The 17,500-nt window shown below is 40.2% G+C and overlaps 1 protein-coding gene across 18 annotated transcripts in view; it reads left to right on the top strand.

Annotated features, from left to right (window-relative positions):
• LOC121853307 overlaps positions 1 to 17,500 on the top strand; it is a 213,670-nt gene that overhangs the window by 100,604 nt on the left and 95,566 nt on the right. For 17 of the 18 annotated variants that reach the window (XR_006086302.1, XM_042347335.1, XM_042347334.1 and 14 more), the window contains 3 exons: positions 4,386 to 5,509; positions 7,423 to 7,710; positions 14,866 to 14,927. Coding sequence is in view for 16 of the 18 variants with exons in the window: in XM_042347335.1 (XP_042203269.1) it covers positions 4,386 to 5,509; positions 7,423 to 7,710; positions 14,866 to 14,927 (1,474 nt within the window). In the remaining 2 variants the exon portion in view is untranslated. Of the gene's footprint in view, positions 1 to 4,385; positions 5,510 to 7,422; positions 7,711 to 14,865; positions 14,928 to 17,496 lie in introns of those variants that run through there. The other variant, XM_042347351.1, reaches the window with a different exon arrangement.

Raw genomic sequence — 17,500 nt, 5'->3', positions numbered from 1 at the left:
TCTTTCTCTCTCTCTACGCGTGTTCAATCGTTTAGCTTTCGTCTGTGTGTGTATGTCTGTCTTAAGAACGTGTGGTGTAGATGAACGTGATCTTGAGAGAGAGAGAGAGAGAGAGAGAAAGTTAACATTGGCGGAAAGGAAGAAAGTGAGGGAGAGAAGAGGAGGAAAGAGGGAGAGGAGGTCGGAGAGAGAGGAGGGAGGAGGGGGAGGACAGGAGGAGGGGAGGAGGTAAATTAGATTCCAATGGCTTGAGAGGAAGAGGGTCGACTCCCCCTCACACACACACACACACACACACTATCATTCGTCAATAAATGGTTAGGTTGGGTTAGATACAGTGATTAATAAATTCCAATAAAGCAAATACAAAAGATTCAGTAATTATGTACCGCTACTTGTGAGACGAAGGCGCGGGTCATAGTGTGCCACGCCCGCCTGCCACGCCCGCCTGCCACGCCCGCTGTTCCCAGAATGTACTCTCACCTCTAGGAATTCCCTGCGCCTCGTATTATCACTTCTACAGTCATTATTCTCTAAGTATCTTCCCCCCAATTCCCTTAAGTGAAGTAAAAATGTCTTATATCCACGTAAGCTTCTATTTAATATTGGATTTTTAAAGGATTGTAAGTTTAATTTTGTCTCGTAACATCTGCCTTGAGAACCCGTCGTAACTGGGCTCGCTTAAGCCTAAATTTAATTCTCAAAGGTTCATAAAGTTAAATAATGCCATTAACTAGATGAGAAAACGCATTTAAATCAAGTTACGATACAAAATAAGAGTCCTAAATGTTCGTGAGTTAAAAAAAAATCCATTAACTAGATTAGTATACGCATTTAACTCAAGCGAATACAAAATATATATTAAAACTCTACCATAATATATATTCTTTTTATATCCAGTTACGTGAAAAGCTCTTTGGATTTACGAACTCTTGTGAATCTTGACATAGACTCAGTTACAGTAAAACATAACAAGAAATAAGACTTCTGTTCTTATATGAGCAGCTGGCCGAGGCTGTTGTATTTCCCGCTAAATATATCAACTGATGGTCTTGGTGGGAAGGTGTTTTACATTCCTCTATACATCTCATGGTGATCTGAAGTCTGTAGGTTTAATTGTCCTATTTTTCTATCCTTATTCGAGATGTTAGAATACTTTTACTTATTTTACTCATTCTACTGATAATTGCCTAAATGATGTGAAATGACGCTCAGGAAATGGAGGAAAATTCGAATTGACATTTTCTAAACCACATACATTATCAATATTTAACCTTAATTTAACTATATCTATCTACTAATATAAACAGTAAACATTTTTAACATTATTATAACCTTGTAAATAATACGCAAATTTGTGTGGGTAACTGAACACATGATTTGGTACCTAGAACATAATCTCAGTAATGATATTTTGTTGGTTTATCTCAGTTAATAAAGTTAATGTTGAAATATAAACAGAGAAAATTTGCATAGAAACATTCACACATTCTTGATTTCATTCCCTCTCTCTACCAGTTAGGCTTCGAACCCTGGCTACTATATGTGGGGCAGAAGTAGTTGCCATTTCACCACCAAGAGCCGGCCAATTTGGGACCCACGGCACAAGATAGGATGATTGAGTACTTGATTGAATATTAGATTGGAAAATTGTCTAAAATTGCAGATATATTACGGTACTGGTGTTGGGTTGTGAGAGGGAGGGAGGGAAGAGTGGAGGAGAGGGAGAGGTGGAGGGTGGTAGATGGGGGTGGTGGGGGAGAGGGAAGAGTGGAGGAGAGGGAGAGGTGGAGGGTGGGGGAGAGGGAAGAGGGGTGGAGAAGCAGGTGGGGAGGTAGAACTACACCCAAGATTGCAATGTCTATCAGTTTGTCGGGTCTCAGCCGGTCTCAATAAAATCCTCCTCAGCTTTTCTCAGAACCAGATGTTGACGACGTTGATGTGTTTTAGTGATGTTGTACTGAATTACTACGCTTCAATAACTAAGATCTTATTGGTGTTATATTGTATTATGTATATTATTTAACTAATATAATGTTACATAATTATTTTTACCTCAGTGTAATTAGATTTATCTTTTACTGATTATCATTTTAATTATTATTTATTTTATTCGTAGTGTAAAATACAGTAATGTAATTCGGTATTTCTTGTGCTCTTGAGTACGATGACTTAACCCCCTTGAGTACGATGACTTAACCCCCTTGAGTACGATGACTTAACCCCCTTGAGTACGATAACTAAACCTTATGAGTACGATTATTTAAACACTTTCTTATGATGACTTTGCCCCTTGAATACGATATTGTAATCCACCGGGTACAATGACATCATCCTCAAGGGGTTAAACCATTGTACTCAAGGGGTTGATTTATTGAATTGAAGGGGTTTAGTCATCGTACTCAAAGGGTTTATTATAAAGAACTTAAGCATGCCAGATTTTCTTGTAATCCAAATTCAGCGAGGATTTATCTGGGATTTTTTAATACGTCAGAAATCTGGTTAATCCGCTCAGAGATTTACAAAGAATAGACAAAAGAATCCATTTACTTCACACGTGATGAAAAGGAATGGGAAAAATCCGCCCATATCCTCGTAATCCGCTTCAGGAGGGGATTAATCAGGTGCAGGAGGGATTAATTAGGTGCACGGGGGAATAATCAGGTGCAGGAAGGATTAATCGGGTGCAGGAAGGATTAATCAGGTGTAGGGGGGATTGATAAGGTCCAGGAAGGATTAATCAGGTACAAAAGAGGATTAACCAGGGACAGGAAGGATTAATTAGGTACAGTAGGGAATAATCGGGTGTAGGAAGGATTAATCAGGTGTAGGAGGGATTAATAAGGTGTAAAATGGGGATTAACCAGGTACAGGAGGGATTAACACACACACGGTCACTTGGAGTCAGGCAGCAGGAGTAGACCGCCTCACACCTCCCTCCCGGCCTCCTGCGGTCGTTGAACTGACTACCGCATGAGGAAATCTGCGGCCCGTACACACCGTTCTCTACCTGGCCTGAGAGAAAACTTGTAGGTGAGGGGTGACTCGTGTGTGTGCCTGTTGGTGTAGTGTAGATAACAAGAGAGGTGATCAGGCTCTTACTAGACTGGGAGGTTAATGTTATCTAATCTAATTATACTAAAAATAAACTAACCTAACTAGATTTAACCTAATGTAACTAGATTTGACCTAACCTAAGTAGACTTAACCAAAAGGTCGATTCTTTGTTGACTAATGTTGACAAGTACTTGGCATATGCAGGCTCTTCATTATACTTGAACATATCTAAGACAATTATTGGTGGATTATAATGATATTTAGTGTGTAGTAACAATAAAGTCTTGAGTATTATTATTTTATTTGTTATTGTTCAGATTATGGCCCCTTGGTTATGACACAGTGTAGGAGGGAGGGACGTGTTCCTCCTTTAACAACAGGCTTAATTATGCGAGTATTTTATCATAGTTAGATTTAGGCCTTGCAATTGTTACTGCAAACTAGTATATATATATATTGTTTGTTAGTTGGGATTTTAAATGTTTTGAAACTGGTTTGGTGTTTGTCTGTTTATTTTATTAATCAGTGAACGATACTGTGGTACTGTAGTGTACAAGAAGTTTGGGCGAGTGTTACTGGAAATAGTGATGGGAAATCGTTGTATTTATTTCTAGTCATTATTTGTTTTATTGTTATTGGAATTTTGTGCGTGTGTCAAGTGAAGGACTCATGTTGTATAGCTGTGAGCATGACGCCTCGCTCTACTGACTGTAAAAAGTGAAAGTGGGTCCCATAGGCCTTCGGTACAAAGGATGCACCATGGCCGGTACTGTAATCAGTCCCCGACGTTGAAAACTTAGTTACCCATTTACAGCTGGGTGAACTGGGAGTGATTGAACCATTGACCTCAGGAACAGGAGGCAACTGCTGTATTCAGTCGACCACCGATAATCACTATTGAGGGTTAACATAACACCTACTGCAGTACAGTATATATATATATATGTGTACAGTCACAAACAAAAATCCTGTCACCTCTCCTCCTGAACCACAAACCCTGAGATTCAGACTAATGAACCCGAAGCAGTAGACTGATACATTATTCTGTCCATAAATGCTTTGGACCTGAGCAGGACTTTTATTCACGACTGTACATGACAAGATGTAGTAGTTTTAAGATATATTTCCATTCATATCAAGGTTAAGGCACAAACATCATGATACTGCATCCAATGATTCTATAAACTGTACTGTATCTTTGTTGGTACCTAATTTGTACCTTTATTAATGTTTATGTTACACAATGCTGGGTACCTGTGTTGAGTTGTTGTGGGTAGATATTCTGTTTATTAATGGGAGAGAATATTAATCTGGTTGTGTTGTTGCAGGGGGTGGTGGAGGAGGGTCGCAGTCGGGCCTCCACGTCATCCAAGGTCTCCAAGATCGCCGGCATGTTCCAGGGTAGTGGTGGAGGTGGTGGAAGTCGGGCCGCCCCTGAAGAAGAGGCGTCCACCACCACCGTCAGCACTGCGGGTGGAGGCGACGGGCCCTCGTATGCTACCGTGGTCCGCACAGAGTCCCACCTGGCCCGCTTCAACAATGCCCGCGCCCTCTTTGAAAAGATGGGTCAGGGAGACTCTGCCCAGCCCAAAGTAGTTGCCCCAGTTAAGGCAATACCATCGGCCTCCTTGACTAAGACTGAGGTAAAGCCGGAGGTTAAGGTAGTGTCCAAATTTGAGACCAAGATTGACCCTGGCACAACAGAAGCCAAGAAGTCATCTTTCCCCACCACAACGACAACCACCACCACCACTACCACCACCACCACCGCACGACCGGGCGTGACCACACACCACCTGAGGCGGACATTGGGGGATACTCTGGGCAGTGAGGAGCAGGGTCGTGGCAGAAGCCCTCGAGGGGATTCTGTCTCTCCTGCCAGGTCAGCGGGAGAGGCTTCTTCCTCATCATCCCGTTCCACGTCACCCAGCCCGGCCCGCACCACCAACGGTCACACCCACCAGGACGGTGTGGGGCCCGTGGGCATGGGGTTGGGCATGGCAAATCTGGGGCTCCGTCGGCCAGGTTCTGCTTCCAGTCGTTCCCTCTCGACCTCCAGCACAGAGTCCGACCCGCCCCGTCGCTGGCCTCCAGGCAAAGTCGCCGACTCCAAGTTGGCCTCTAAACCCGAGTCAGTCAAGTCGGAGCAACTGTCTGCCTCAGAACTAAGGAGACATAGGCCTGAGAAGCCAGCCAAGCCTGAAAGTCTGGAAAGGAAGTTCTCAACCCACGAGCAACACCAGGAGCTCATTGCCAGGCACAAGAATTGGTTCCAGAGCTTCTCTAAAAACCGCTCACCAGCCTCCTCTCCATGCAAGGGTGAGCCCCGGCCAAACTCACCCTGTAAGGGGGACGGTATTCCCCCGTTATTGGTTAGGTCTGATGATGGAAGACCCACTTCTCCTCCCAAACATGACTGGAAATCTTCTCATATATCTAAGCTGGACTTGAGGTGAGTATTACACAAATATTCTTACATTTTTAAATTCAAATTATCTTTCAGAGCTTAGTTTTCCTTTTTGCAATACAATACAAAATAGTACAGGGTATTTATACATTTTTACCACCTCCACCTATACATACAGACCACCAGTATGTGATCCATCTTTGGCTTTATAAGAGATTTAATGCCTTTGAAATTATCAGTATAGAACCTTAGGAAGCTCCTGTGAGAGAGTAACAACCAGGTGAGGTGCCCCGGCAGGAGGAACAGATCACCTGGACAAAAATAATCCCTCTGAATAAAATAAAAATCAATCAATAAATAAAAATAATTACTGTAAATAAAAAGTAAACAAAATAAACTAAAGTGGATTGTTTATATTTCAAGGATATACTAATTATTTCTTTGCGTGTGTGTGATTTAATGTTTTATAACAAACTTTAATCATCCCATTGTGGAAATAAAACAATATCCAACACCAATATGAACACTCATCATAGATTGTGTTCAGTTCAGGATCATTTTATCAATACAATTCCATAATAAAAAAAAAAAACTTGTTAACAATAAACTAATTTATATTCATTGTTTACAGCACAAATGAGGGAATGTATCTTTAAAACATGAATATTGACGATAATTGAAACACCAGCACTTTTGTTTTATTTTGTCATTCAACTTTTTTTTTTTTTTTTTAGATTTCAGGTTAATAAAATTTGGTAATATATATAAATTAGGAGGAATGATAATAATGTATAAAGTTATGGTCATGTTAGATGTTTTTTATTTCTTTTAGTATTATAACACACCAGACACTGACATAAAGTATCTATATGTTAATACTTATCTAGGAAGAACGTCTCTCCTTCCTCATAAGTCTACTTGGTTACTACTACTACTACTACTACAACTACTATACTACTACTACTACTCTACTATTACAGCTACATAAGAGTAAAATAAAATTATCATGCAGGTTAAAATTGAATAGGCATATATACAGTATACTATATTGACTATGGTGGTACAGTATAGAGCACAGTATAAATATAGACAGTGTAGGTACAGTGGTGTGGTGTATGTAGGTTCTGGTGATGATGAAGAAAATTAGAAACCCTTATCCTGTTCTTAATTCTGTTCATTTTGACACCAGTAGCCTTCTGGACGTGAGGATAGAGACATGAAGAATCCCCTATAACTGGACTGTACACGAGGAGGAAAACCACCATGATATTGTACACTACAGTATCTAGGTGACCATTTCATCCATTGACTATGTACTGTACTGATCATTTTTGGCTTTTATAATAACCGATACAATTAGTTGAAGTTGATTGGTTGATGGTTAGAAGCCACGTTGACACATCTGTAGAATTCACAACCAATATTTACTTCGCAATGATTGATAAACAGTCACGATCAAAGGCCCTGTCTCGTCTTTTGCGGCTCCACGAACCTCGAGATTCAGACTCTTGAACCCGAAGCAGTAGAGACTGATGCTTTATTGTGTCCGTAAATGCTCTGGATTCACAAGTATGAATCTCGGTATTTTCGTGACTGTACATTAATGAAAAAAAAGTATGGTTGTAAATTTCCCAGTGTGGCATCATGATTCAGAGGTGCCAATCAGTTCCTAAGAAAATTAATTATTCTTTCTGAAGGTGTATAGGGGACAGAGATAGGTCAATTACTGTGATATTTGGCACATGTGTAGGATAACCATCAGCCACTGGATTGGTCACGAGGTCAGAGTTAATGATGGAAGCTCCTGAGTGTTGTGGTGACTTGATGTAAGATATTAGAGGTTCAGTAGATGTGTTGGTATGGTCACACACACACACACACACACACACACACACACACACACACACACACACACACACACACACCCATAATTAATGAACGTACCTTATCTCTTGCAGGTCCCCACGTGGTGTGTCAAGCAGTGATGACTATGACGGGACTGAGGAGAGGTCAAGCGAGAGGGAGGAGAGGTCAAGCGAGAGGGAGGACAGGTCGAGTGAGAGGGAAGACAGGTCAAGCGAGAGGGAGGACAGGTCAAGTGAGAGAGAGGACAGGTCAAGTGAGATGGAAGAGAGGGAGAGTGAGGAGGGTGTCAGCAGCACTCGGACGGCCAGTGACCAGGATGCGTGGTCGTCGGTACTTCAGAGCCGCTATGGACCTCGAGCTAAGGACATCTTGAGTCCCAGGTGCGTACGAGTGTCACATCTTACATGCCGTGTCAAGCTAAGTGTTAACTCGGAATATAACTTTTTAATTTCCTTGTAATTTAAGACATATTTTTTTAAAGTCATCTCCTCTTTATAATTTACATATTTGATTTAATAAGTTGAGAATTAATACTCCATCTTACTTTCACTGTGAAGTCAAATGAGCTCTTATTGTTTTAGAATATTAATCATGTGTTTTTTTAGTTATAGTATTTCTTTATTACGACTCCTGTACTTGTTATTTATATTCATTTATAAATTAATTACCAAGTCCATCCAACAATAATTAAAATAACTTAGTTTTTTCAATATTTTATTTTTTTTACACTAACTTATTTCAACTTATTTTTCATCCATGAATTTGGGATTTTGTCTCTTACCTGTACACAGTATCTACAGTATGTTGTCAATTCCTGCCATCAGTCATTACACAACTTCAATACAAAATGGGTACTATATCGGAATCAACCACTGCTGTATTTTTCATTTTAATGCTTTGTTTTTCATGAATTCTGTACTTAGTTTAAAATTTAAGCCGGAATTTATCATTTTGAAATTTGAGTTGATGATCCTGCATTCTACTCGTCGACATCAATTTTTTTAGACTACAGTACATTAGAGTTTGGTGTATATATATAGTACAGTCTTGGAGATTTTAGACCCCAGAGGTACCTTCTCTCCCCCTAGTCCAGCCAGTGTGAATTAGTTCAGAATTGTGCGTCGCTGATATGCTGGATTCATTGACTTATATTCTTTGTGTTATTTAGAATACAGTGAAACGTCCCTGCAACAGAGCTCAGTCTAATGTTCGTTCACATCCTAATTATAGTTCGTTAGATGGGGATTCCGCATCTAATTGACCCTCGATATAACAGGGCTTTCCTTCACATATAGTTCATCTAGAAATTTCACTGTATTGCATTTTATATCGATTTTTGTTCTTATATTACATCAGAATATTAATTACTCTCCAGCATTTGTTATTGTGGAGTGAAATGGTTGTGTGTGTGTGAGTTATTACTTATTGTGATATTTGGGTTGTAATGGTATGTCAAGTTAGGTTATTAATTATTGTGTCATTTGGGTTGTAATTTTATCAGTTTAGGGGTGTTGTGATGTAGATTGTGTTACCGTGTTCATGTGATTTGGGTTGTAATTTTATCAAGTTAGGGGTGCTGTGATATAGGCTGGTTGGGAATTACAATAACTCATAAAAAATATTCTTTGTCTCCTGGGGTTGTGATGTGAAGTTGTTAGTAATGAGGACGAAATAATGGAGGGAATAATTCATCGAAATCCATAACAGTTGAGAGAATTGAGGGAAACAAATGATTGATGTGGACGTTACGTAAGTGAATTTGCAATGGTGATGATGATGATGATGATGATGATGATGATGATGATGATGATGATGATGATGATGAAATACAGGATGTACTTCTGTGTTTATGTGTCGGACATGACCTGCTGCTCTGTCCAATGGGGTGGTCCTGAGAGATTATTCCGAGAACTCCGTGAGCCATGAATATCTTGAGTGGCTCTTTATGTTTGTGTTCACTCCTTCTGTCTCTTGAGTATAACACTTGTGGTTAGGTTATGGTAGTTTGGGTTGGGTTAAGTTGGGTTGGGTTGGGTTGGGTTGGGTTGGTTGGGTTAAGTTGGGTTGGGTTGGTTGGGTTAAGTTGGGTTGGGTTAAGTTGGGTTGGTTTTAATTTGGTTGGGTTGGGTTGGGTAGTGATAGGGACATACTATAGTTGTGTATGACATCTGCTATATAAAAGAGATACTGAACTGCCAATTAGAGAGATTCGTAAGTGCCAATTAGAGAGATTCGTAACTACCAATTGGAGAGATACTGAACTGTCCCCTAGAGTGATATAAATAAGTACAATCAGTGGAATAGCGTTTAATTAGTGTAAGTTGCGAGATACGGGCAGCCAGATCATCGGGTACTCACGCTGGTCTCGGAAAATCAATAATGGACGTCAGAGGCTCGGGGAAGATGTACGTATACTAATTTATTAAGGACTAGAATCTGCCACACACACACACACACACACACACACACACACACACACACACACACACACACACACACACACACACACACACACACCAGTCTTCTCGATGGTGAACTTCTGCGCCACTTTCATTTAGTATTCATCATCGTAGGTATCACTCTCAATAATGGTGAGGATCTGTAAGGTGCCTCGCTCTCTATATGAGAAAGTTGTTATTTCACTCCATATTTATATTCCTGGGTTCGGCACACCAGATCACCGAGCGTCCACAAGGGTGCCACTTACCGACGGCAAACTTCCGGCGAGTGCCTCTTCGGACGGTGGAATTTTTGCGTGGTTCTCATCGTGGTAGTGAGATTCTTCTAGCACGTCATTCCACCCTTCATTAAATTTCTGCAAGGATGTCACTTAACGTTTCTCTGCCACACATCCTTTTGTGAGCTCAGGACAAAAGAGTAAATATGATCAGATGAATATGGTAGCTGGTGGAGTGGTGGAGTGTGAGTCTCCATAGTTACTTGCCACTGGAGATGCAGAGTTTTGTATCCTTTATTATCAACGATTATGAATTAAAATACAAGTAAATATGACAAGGATTTCTGAGACAAAGATGATGTTGTACGTTTCACCTGGGTGTATTGAGGAACAAAATGAATAATGTGTCAATCCTCTCACAACAATACCTATAATAATACGAACTGTAGCTGATGTCTTGTTCTCAGTCATTGTCAGAAATTAATACAGTACTGTGAACATTTATAAGAATTTGTGTACTGTATAGGTAGATTGTATAAAAATATCAACTGTTGGGACGTTACATAAACATACGAAATGTGTACAAGAGAACTTTACTGTATACTTGCTTAGGAATTTATATAAAAAGAGAGGGAGACCATTCCTAGGTACAGTTTACACACCGGCGGATGTATACATAAGAGGTGCAACTCAGAAAGAAAACTAAGTAAATTTTTCTTCAGTTCTGAAACTTTGATATGAAAGATAAGGAAAACTGTACACAGAAAAAACCCATAAACATAAATTAAACTACAGTATTTTGGAAAACTAAAAGAAGAGCAGAATAATTATAGAAACTTATGAGTGAAAATTTAATGTCAAAATATCACAAGGAGCGTAGACAAGTGACAAAATGAAGTTACATCAATTACCAAACATTTGCAATTAATTATCAAACAATATATGTCATACACAGGTAAATTATACTGAAGACAAATTACAAACCAGAATATATGTTAATAAAGTACCATTTACCCTTGAAGAACTTGACTCAGTAGGAGGAGGAGGAGGATGATGTACACATTTATCCCACACGAGGTAAAAAATTTAATAAATCCTGATTACATAACAGAGATGAGGAAACAAAACGACAGATGTAAATAAAATAATCATACCGGAGTTTAGGGAAATGAATAGATTATTTCGTTATATAAGAATAGGTTTAAGAACTATAGGGTGTGTTAGTGTCTTCAGGAGAGTATGTGGCAGGGTAGTGAACAGTTGTGCATGGTGACAGCTTACAGTATGGATAGGTTGAGAAATTTGATGGTTTAGTAAAGGAAGAGGAAGGTACATGCAGGTAAATTGATTAGATACAAGTACTAAGGTAAACAGTAAAGAGAAGTTTAGTCAAAAAGGTGAAAGTATTTGCTGCATTTATGGTTCTAGAGAAAGCATGTCGTTAAGTAAATAGAAAGGCCTTGTGAGGACTGCTGGCCTTATATAGGGTGCAGTGTACACAAGACCATTGAAAGCTGTTGTGAGTTTTCATAATGGGAATAGTGATTGAGTGAGAATTGATTGTAGTGAGTGAGTGTTTCAAAATATCTGGGGGAGTGTGTGAGGGATGTATGCTGAAGCAATACACGATATGAATAATGAAATTGGTTGACTGGAGAATAAAATAGACATGATGACACAGTGGAAGTTGTTCCACTGGGTCTTTACCTGTGATGCTGAGTTACTGGCAAAGTCTGAAGGTGAATTAGAGTGAGTGGTAAAATATTATGGTGAAACTTGCTATAGAAAGTTAAAAGTAAATCCTGGAAAGAGCAATGCAGTGGTATTTAAAACAAGGATAATGTTTGAGTAATAGTGCATAGAATGGAGAAGAGCTGGAGGCTGTGAATCAACTTGAGTACCTGTGAGTATTGTTGAACAGAAGGGAGGTAGATAACTGAAGCTAACAATAGACTGGAGTAAAGAAGAAGTGGGGCCTTGAAAGCTTTAATAAATGGGGAGAGTCGGAGAGTGTTTGAGGTGACTACACGAAGCAGAGATGGAACGGAACTACTGTGCCTGTAGGAGCAATTCTGACATATCACAGTAGTAAGAACAATAATTTACATATATATATATATATGAAACATCTAAAATTATGGTGGAGGCAGTGTTGAAATATACAAGAGTTGTCTTAGATTCGTGGCCAGTCTTGAGGAGGAATCTACAATGACTTGGTCTAATCTTGATGTCAAGCACAAGCACTTGGGACCTGGTCTGGGTCTTACACTCTGTCACTTGGCCGGGTTCCTCGCCCCAAGTCCTTGAGAACTTCTCTTCATGAAATGGACAAAAGAGCCAATGATAAACAAGAGAATGCATCACGTTTCTAATTAGTACAGTATTGATTGGACGAGTCACTCTGTATATCTTAAGGGTCCACAAACAATCTGCGTCCCTCGTCTATGTTTCTTATTAATTGTGCGTTTATCACCTAACTGTTGCTCCTATGTACTTGAAAATGGTTTAGATAACATGACTATGATCACATTTTAGCGTAATAGTATCATTTACATACAATGGGATTCAGTGACTTGACTTGGGCTCCGGTTATGAAACAACTCCGAAAGTTATCCAGGGTCTTGAACTTAGACTTGAATAGCAATGAACTTGGTCTTGACTTCTAAGTGTAGGATTCAAATCTAATACTGAGGGGGTTGGAGGAGGATTCAACCTTCAACCTTCTCTTTCTCTCTCTTTCTCTTTCTTTCTTTCTTTCTTTCTTTATGCTTTATTAGATAGATCAAAGGAGGCACAGACACCATAAAGAAGAGAGGAGATAGAGAGAAAATGATAAAGAGAGCAAGTGGAACAGACTTAAACCAACATAGAAATACCCACACATCATCAGCTTACACATTAACTATTGAAAACGAATCCATGTCATCCACAGTCATTTAAAAGTCTTCATTATGATCAACTGTGGATACTTGAGTTAATATGGCTGGTTTATTCGCATCACCACATAAAAACCAAATAATATCAAAAGTTATATAAAATTAACCCCATCAAAAAAATTTATCATGTGTAAATAATTCTGAAAATGTATAGAGAAATTATTGATTATATTTCATTCAGTGGTAATTTTTGGGGAAACATAATTAGTATATTTACCCTCGAAAATTTATTTGTTTGACTGATTTAACTAAAGAAAGTGAATTTAGATAGAATAATATAATGTTTAGTAAATTAAAGGACAATCTAGTAAAATAAAGGACCCTAAAATGTCTGTCTGTTTTTCTCTGTAATTGTCTTTGAGAGGACCCTGAAATATCTGTCTTTGAATGTCTTGTAATGTCTAGAACTTAAAGAGACGATATATACAACATATCTGGGTCTATGTCTCATCTCTTGGGTTATATTTCCTCCACTTCAACTTCTCAGTAAAGGAAAGGAAATAGAAGAACAAAGAAGTGGTTATGAAAGTATAGAATAAGATCAAAAACAGGAAATAGAATCACTCTTCTCTCAAATACCTTCCTCATGTTTTCACCTTTGAAGCAAATATGCAAAGTAAATCTTCCTTGGATGTGTTATTTTGACCCCTGTGCAATCTCTCTCTCTCTCTCTCCCTCTCTCCTCCCCCCTCCCTCCCTCCCTCCCCCCTCGTACTCTTGCCGGTCATAGCATCACTTGAAACACTTAACCCCTCATTCCCTCCGCGAGTTGAGGCATTACCGTATATAGATTCTGCCTCCAAGCATCTCTGCCACTAATTAACTCTGCGCCCTCTGGTGATGACGTCCGTAGCATAATCAAAATCACTCGGTGTATGACTCTTCCCACTCGGTATGACTTTTTCATAAGTAAATTAAACTCTTGTTGTTTTTAGTATACCGAGAATTTGTTATGCTGTTGGATAAATTTCACTTGTGTTTTTCATTTATCGTCCCCAGAGATTACGCATTTTTACTGGTGATGTCGAGTGGTGGATCGTAAATTCTCTCTGTCTCTTTGTTATCTCTCTCCAATTTCCATATTTATGAAGGATGGATCCGGGGAACAGAACCTCAAAAAAAAAAAACGGAGTCTTGAGTTGTAACTAAAGTTCTTTTCTGTCGAAGTTTGTTTGTCTCCGAGATCAATACACGAAATTTAGTATACGCTGCTGTATATATATTTATATATTTCCTCTGTCGGGATGTTGTTAACTAAATACAGAATTATTTATCCAGACCATTGGGAATTTAGTTTAAGAAATGGTACAGCTTTGGGTTTAATGTTTTAGAGTGAGGGTAATTATAATACGTATGCTATGCCTGTATATATATTACCATAATTATTTACCATATCAATTACCTGTACAGTATATTAAGGTATTATAATGTCTTTTGTTTCTGAGGAAGGTTTGTAAGGGTATCCAACACTAAAACTCTGACTAAGGGGAGGTTCAGATCCCCCTTTTGTATGCATATCTGGTAAATCCTCTTCTGTCCCCGAAAAAGAGTCTAACTCGTCTGCTTTATATTCCATTCAGCCCGGCACCACAGTTGACCCAGTGCCACACCTCTTTAAAGTGTGTTGGTACAGTGGGATGAATATTATACACCATACTGTATGCTGTATGTCTGTATTTCTCTTCCAGGTGTTGTAGGAAATATATACTGTATCAGCAATAATTCCCAGACCAACTGATAAAGCTACAAAGAAAACACACACACACACACACACACACACACACACACCCACACTATATATTCCTGTGTGTATAAAACTGTACATGACTATTCCCAGTAAGGATACCACTAGTAATGGAGAAATGTTGACAATGCCAGCCTGTGTGACCTTTAGCTAAGCTCACCATTTATTTGCATCACAGATCTCGGCTGGAGGGGGAGACTGGCCCGGACTGGAGGAAGGAGAGAGCAGCTATACTCTCTGGTAAGTTGAGCTGTTTATTTGACCACTTCTCTTGAGTTATACCCTGGAGCTCCTACCATGACAGTTTACAAATTTATGTATCAGGTGCAGTAACTTATTGCCAAAGGTTTATAGTGTATACCTGATGTGAATAGGTTGAATTGGGAGGGATTATTTTGTATTACCTGAAGAATCTCCGCTCCAGCTTATTTTACCTAAAGATTAACCTGACCTAAACTAACATAACCTAACCTATCCTATCTAAGCATTACATAATCTAACCTCATCCCCCTCAAATCATTAGGTGAAATAAACTAGGGTGGAGTTGTTCAAGTGATTTTATTTATTTATTTATTTAAAACATACAGTGTGTGTCTGACATTGTAATCATAGTTCTTATTCCTTATATTGAAAGACATTTTATTTATCTGATGGTGAAGATGCAAGATTTATTTATGGTTTGGGTCTTGTAAAGCTTGTGTGTTGATAAGAGTAGACAGATCTTCAAGGTGACTTAATATATGCAGATAAGTAGATTGTGTTATGCTTGGTAATGAGTAGAAGGTCTCTGTGCAGGTGCTGTGTGTGAAGTGACAAGGATGACTAATGCAGAGGTCTTTATATATAGGTTCAAAAGTATAGTATGTGGAAAATTGAATATCCTATAGTTATTTATGGGTTCCAAGAGATACAAAACCTTAGAGGATTGATGAAAACAGCCCGAGAATGTTTAGAATGGAGAACTGTCGTCGCCAACGCCTCAGATATGAAGATGGTTCGCTGATTGACTTTTATCTACAAGGGTATGCGAGTGGTGTTGGGTAGAATATATCTATGGTTCTATCCATGTATGAGTTGAGAATGGAAATAGCTACAGTGTTCATATGCTACAGTACTGGGAGTGTTATCGTGTAGAACTCCTGTGTATTTATGGTGTTGAGAAAGTCAGAGGGAAAGGTTACAACTAGGGAAGAAAGGGACATCACCTCACATCAATTGGATTCTGTGTTTAGTGATCTAGTTCTTCATAGCAATCCCGTGAAATGATAAAAAAAAATTCAGTTCCCGATTGATTATTTCCGACGAGGGGAATTTTGTGTTTGTTCTAAGGAAAGATACGATATATAAAACCTGGGAAATATTATTGGTAAAGTCCTGAAACTAATTTGAGTCGTGGGCTATGGTTCTGAGTTCTTGTGGGGGATTTTTGGTAGAACTTGCATTCAGTGTTAAGTTCTGTGCTGACTCTTCATAGATGCTGACGAAATTCTTAGCTGATGATGGAATTTTCGGCTGACACTACCTAGAGTCTAACGAGGTTCCTGACTGACACTCGAGTGGTTTTATTGAATTCATAACCTAAATCAAGTGTCACTCTGATATTGTAAACACACTTGATGAACGTCTTTGCCTGATGATGTTGTCGCTCCATTTAGACACTTACAAACATTCCCCATTTGTTTCCCTCACTCCTCCCCTAAATCCCTCCCAACTCGCTCTAAATCTCCCCAACTAACTCTAAATCCCCTCACCCATCTCCACATTCCCTCCAATACCCCTTTCCCACTCTCCTCTCCCTCCTCCTCCTTCCCACATTCCTCTGCCTTCGGTGTGGAGTATTTTCTTGGAGCGCTGAGAACTTTGATCTCTGTAGTCTACTTTACCTTCCATCACCCTCCTTCTCCCCTCCCTCTCCCTCCCTCCCTCTCTCTCCCTCTCTCTTCCCTCTCCCTCCCTCTCCCTCCCTTGAGTATCTCCTTTGTGTTTATTTACTGCTTCTCTCTCTACACTACTTGCTTCACCTCAAACCCTATTTCCCCTCCCTTCCTTCTCTTCCTCCTTCCTTCCTTCCTACTTCCTGGTATTACTGTCCCTCCTTCCCTACTGATACACCTGTTCCTCCTTCCCTCCCTACTTCCCTCCCTTCCCTCCCTCCCTCCCTCCCTCCCCTCCCTCCCCTCCCTCCCTCCCTCCCCTCCCTCTTCTCCGCGGAGGTAAGGCGAGAGGCAGTAGAGGAGTGTGACGTCATCTCCACTCACTCCTTTCTCCCTCCCCCTCCTCTCACCTCCTCCCTCCCCCTCCCTTTTTCTTCCCTCCTCCTCCTCATGTGGTTGACCTCCACCACTCCCATCTCCTCTCATCCCCATCCACTTTATTCTCGCCTCTACTCCACTCACTCTCATCCAACTCCCTCTCTCACCTCACCACCCCCCCATCCCACTTTCTCTCACGTCTATCCTTCTCTCCTTTCCCCTCCTACCCTTCACTGTCACCCCACTCACTTTCACCCCCTCTCTTCTTCGCCCCCACTCTCGCTCTCCTCACCCTCCCCTCCCCTGGGCACGCCTGGCTAGGTAAGGGTAGTAGGGGGTAATAAGGGTTAAGGGAAGATGTGGATAGGGGTGGGTAGGGGGGGTAAGATTAGAGTGGATGTGAGGCGTGGGTAGGGGATTAGGGTGGGTGTGAAGGTGGGTTGGGGGGGGTGGGTAAGGGAGTTAAGGGGGGTGACTGAGTGAGTGGGCAACCCCGTCTTGGCGGCTGTGAGAGAGAGAGAGAGAGAGAGAAAGACCTTCAGTGTTGGCACAGTCAGTGAG

The sequence above is a fragment of the Homarus americanus genome, unplaced genomic scaffold, assembly GCF_018991925.1.
Source record: "Homarus americanus isolate GMGI-L3 unplaced genomic scaffold, GMGI_Hamer_2.0 scaffold44383, whole genome shotgun sequence".
NCBI classification, from domain to species: Eukaryota; Metazoa; Arthropoda; class Malacostraca; order Decapoda; family Nephropidae; genus Homarus; species Homarus americanus.
Note: the sequence above shows the minus strand (reverse complement) of the source record. Positions and strands in the feature narration are given on the sequence as shown.